The sequence below is a fragment of the Octodon degus genome, unplaced genomic scaffold (assembly GCF_000260255.1).
Source record: "Octodon degus isolate 3935 unplaced genomic scaffold, OctDeg1.0 scaffold00184, whole genome shotgun sequence".
NCBI classification, from domain to species: domain Eukaryota; kingdom Metazoa; phylum Chordata; class Mammalia; order Rodentia; family Octodontidae; genus Octodon; species Octodon degus.
In genome coordinates this window covers 1,459,973-1,464,652 of record NW_004524760.1, presented here as the reverse complement: position 1 = coordinate 1,464,652, position 4,680 = coordinate 1,459,973, and the positions used below count along the sequence as shown (strand labels likewise).

At 41.5% G+C, this 4,680-nt stretch overlaps 1 protein-coding gene and 1 pseudogene across 2 annotated transcripts in view; one reads left to right on the top strand and one right to left on the bottom strand.

The window, feature by feature from the left end:
- The window catches only part of Atl3 (atlastin GTPase 3), a 50,136-nt gene that overhangs the window by 16,003 nt on the left and 29,453 nt on the right, over positions 1-4,680 (bottom strand). For both annotated transcript variants that reach the window (XM_004643792.3, XM_023703965.1), the window contains exon 8: positions 4,100-4,238. In XM_004643792.3, the coding sequence (XP_004643849.1) occupies positions 4,100-4,238 (139 nt within the window). The remainder of the gene's footprint in view (positions 1-4,099; positions 4,239-4,680) is intronic.
- LOC101571419 lies at positions 1,573-2,127 on the top strand (annotated as a pseudogene).

Genomic DNA, 4,680 nt, shown 5'->3' with positions numbered 1-4,680 from the left:
AAAGAAAAGAAAGAAAGAAAGAAAGAAAGAGGGAGCCTTAACACACTTCTGCCTGCTTAAACCATGAGTGATACACGTATGACTATCCCCTCAGAGCTAATCACTTTTATTGATCTTTTTCCTAACAAAATAATAAAAAGACACCTGATAGGATAATCATGTATGTGTCACTAGTGGCTAAAGCCACGTGAAAGCAAGACATACAAACTACAGCTCTGTCATCAACATGTTAAAGCCTATAAATAAGAGGAACATAGTACCACAAACCTGTAAACCCAACATTCTGAGAAGCTAAAGCAGGAGGACTGAAAATTCAAAGATAGCCCAGACAACGGAGCCAGACCCTGTCTCAAATTTTTTTTAAAAAAATCATTTAAAATGATTAGGGCTGTCAAGTGTGGTAGCACACCCTGAAATTCCAGCACTCAGGAGGCTGAGGCAGGAGGATACAGATAAGTTTAAGGCCAGCCTAAGTTACACAGAGAGTTCAAGGCTCACCTTGACTACATATAGCAAGACCCTGTCTCCAAAGAAACCAAAAAATATACAAAAATTTCAAAAATAAATAATAAAAGACTAAAGGGAAAAAACACAGGTGGGGCTACGGCTAGGCATCATGACACACTCCTGTGATTCCAGCACTTCAGAGGCTAAGGCAGGACTGCCAAAAGTTCAAGGCCAGTCTGGGCTATACAATGAGTTCAAAAGCAGCCTGAACTACATAACCCTCATATAAACAAAATAAACAAAAAGATGGAGAGTTATAATGTAGCTCAGTTAAAGGTCCTGGATTCAATCCCTACCACAGTACTGGAAAAAAAGAAAAAAAAAAAAACTGTACATGTATTTTGTAATTTTAGTTCAGCCAAAGAAAATTATTATAATATGCATCAAAAGTAACACAAAATTTTCAAAAGTCAGAATTACAGAACTCTGTAAAAAAAAAAAAAAAAAAGAGCTGCCTGTTTCCTGAATAAAATGATAAAATAAAATTGAAATTTCAAATTTGAAAATACATTTATGGCTATACCACCTTGGCCCAATCTCATCTGAAATGTTAAAACGCTTAAAAATACAGAAGAGGGCTAGGGAGATAGCTCAGCAGCATAACCACCTGCCTGGCAAGTGTAAAGTCACAAGCTCAACTCCCAGTACCGCCTGCCATGCTGGTGCTCTGCTCCAGCACTGGAACCAGGCATGGAGGCACACACCTGTAATCCCAGCACCAGGGAAGCTGAGACAGGAGGATCACCAATGAGTCTGAACTGCATAGGGAGACCCTGTATCAAAAAATAAAAAAAAATTTAAAAATGGAAGAATGTCTCTTATGAAACCCTGAGACCACCATGAGGCAAAAAGGGCATGAAAAGTCACTCAACCCATCACCTTCAAAGCTTCTCCTTTTAAGGTTTTCCTATCAGTGATGAAAAAAATCAGTTTATGTGTGGTAGAGGCATGGCTCATAATGAAACATTATAACCCTAAAGAATGTATTACCTACACAAACATGCAAATATAGTCAACTGTCTCTCCCTACTTAGCTCTGAAAAATCCCTTCACTTCCTTTTTGTGGGTGGCAGCAAGCGAGAAGGTAGTGCCATGAAGGCCTTGGGCACATTCCAGGAATACAAGGTGGTAGGGCGCTGCCTACCCACCCCAAAGTGCCACACGCTGCCTCTGTACCACATGCAGATTTTTGTACCCAATCATGTCATCTCCAAGTCCCGTTTCTGGAACTTCGTGTTCTAGCTGAAGATGAAGAAATCTTTAGGGGAGATTGTCTACTGTGGGAAGGTGTTTGAGAACTCTCCACTGCGGGTGAAGAACTTTGGCATCTGGCTGCGCTATGAGGCCCGCAATGGCACCCACAACATGTACCGGGAGTACCGGGACCTGACCACAGCAGGTGCCGTCACCCAGTGCTACCTGGACATGGGCGTCCGGCACCGAGACCGTGCCCACTCTATCCAGATCATGAAAGTGGAGAAGATCACAGCCAGCAAGTGTTGCTGGACAGCTGTCAAGCAGTTCCACAACTCCAGAATCAAGTTCCCACTGCCCTACCGGGTCCTGCGTTGCCAGCACAAGCCCTGCTTCACCACCAAGAGGCCCAACGCCTTCTTCTAGAGGCAGTGCCAATAAACCTGGTGCCACTCCGAAGGGAAAAAAAAAAAAAAAAAATCCCTTCACAAGAACTTCATATTTGCTAATCAGGATTTCTCTCCCAAAGCCAGGCCCCCAGTTTGGGTTGTTTTAATTACCGTAACAGACTCTGGAAGTTTCCTCCTCAAGAAAGCTGTCAACTATTTACAAACATCAGACAGTTGGGCATGGTGCCACACATCTGTAATCCCAGCATTTGGGAGGCTGAAGCAGGAGGATCACAACTGCAAATTTGAGGCTAGCCTGGGCTACACAGTGAGTTCAAGTCCAGCCTGAACTACAAACCGAGACCATGTCTCAAAAAAACAAAATCAAAAAAAAAAAAATCAAACAAGTGACAAAGAAGATAAAAGTTAAGTCTCTCAAACTTGGTTTCTTTTGCAATACTAAGACCAGCTGGAATATAAATCTTGAGCTAGATAAGTACATTAATTTTCTTGGGTCCAATAAATCATATAAAATGAAAGTGATATACTATATTTTATATTTGAGGCTATGAAAATTTCTGTACCCAAAGCCAAGGTCCTCTAGTGATTGAACAGTACATATCCTTTAAAGACTTCCTCCAAACAACAAAGAACTGTTTCAGCACAGAGTAGCTCCAGGGAACCAGTACCTGGATGTGAATCTCTGCCCCATTACTTCTGGCTGACCATTTTTGTGTGAATTACTTTTCTTCATTTTTACCAATTTCCTCATCTGTAATGAGGAAACAATAAAAGAAACGATACTAACCCCATGGAATTACTGGAAGTCTAGGTATGAAAGCACCCTGAACAGTGCTGGGAACTCACCAGGGCCTCCCAAAGTGGCAGCTGCTATTACCACACTTTACAAGAAATGTGAGAAGTTTGGGTAAGCTTATATACAAAGCACTTGCCTAAACTGAAGCCTGGATGAATAAAGAACAGAAATAAGATAATGGAACTCAAGGGTCCCAACTCTGTTTCCTCCAATACACTACACATCTAGACAACTCTTCCTGAAATGAACACATGCAGTCTGGTCCACCCAGATTACACAGTGAGTTCAAGGCCAGCCTGAAATACATAGGATGACTCTCATCTCAAAAAAAAAAAAAAAACAGGCAGGGAGGGAGGAAAGAAAGTCCGGGAGAGAGGAAGAAAGATACCATTGAAGGATATAACCACCATAATTTCAGATAAAGAAACAGACATAAGCTAATTCTGATGGTCACAGAAAGCAGCAAAATGTAAACTAAATTCTAAAGTAATCTTTCTATCATGCTATGGTAGCTTATCTCTTAAGCATTCATTTTTTTTATTTTTTAATCATTTGTTTGTTTATATATTTTGTACGGGGTCTTGCTACACAGCTTGGATTTGTAGTGATCTTCCTATCTCAGCCTCCCCAGTTCTGGAATTACAGGTGTGTGCCACCACACCCGGTTTCATTGGCTGGCCAGGTACACTCAGAGTTCCTGGGCTGGCACACCATCTGATACTGGGGATCCAAACCCAGGTCCTTGCACTTGTCAAGCAGGTGCTTAGGCTGCCGAGCTACCTCCCCAACCACCCCCCCCCCTTTTTTTTAACACAGAGTCTCATGGTGTACTCCAGGCTAGCCCTGAACTTACTATGTAGCCTAAGCTGGCTCTGAACTAAGTGCCTCATCCTCCCACATACTAAGATTACATATGTGCACCACCACATCTGGTAAAATTTACTTGATTCTTGGAATAAGGGTTTTTGGTTTTTTTTTTTTTCCTTCCTCGAATGCCTTCAGGGCACTTTTGGCCAGCGGGAGAGTTGTGAGGTTCGAACTCCAGGAACCTGAGGCTGACAGCTTTGTGGAAGCAGCCACTTAAAGACTGAGCTAGGGCCAGGCCCCCTACTTGATTCTTAATTGACATTTACTGGTTATTAAATTCCACACACCAAGTCACATGTTTGGAATAACAACATCTACAACACACCTTTCAATTTTCCATCAAAGTCAGGGCTTGTGGCTACTTGGAGTCCTGGATGTGGTAAGAGAAAACAGGTGACATCGGAGAAACATGAGTGAATGTGATTTCGGACATTCTGAATTTCTTCATGTTGATGTTCTTTCACCTGCCAACAAAGGCCAACAGTTTACCAACCAAAGACAATATTTGGTGTTTTTCACCAGGAATCACCAGTGTAAGGACAAAGAAAAGACTTTCCAACTTTGATGGAAAACTCAGAACCCTCAGAAGCAATAATTGCACAAGTGTGATTAATTACACTTGGCACATATAGTTAACTAAAAACAGGTACTAAAGAGTTTTGTTTTTTTTTTTTAAATGTATTGCACAATACTTAAGAAGAACAAAAGAAGGTCTGTGGACAGAAACGAGGATCTGGTAATGACTGACAAAGGACTCCTGTACTTTGATTTTTGGGGAACAGGATAGGCCTGTTTATATCCATGCCAAAATAAGTAAGAATTTAATAGAACTAAAATTCTGCATGTGACATTCTAAAAGCACATTAAGTTGGGCATGGAGGCGCACACCTGTAACCTCACCACTAA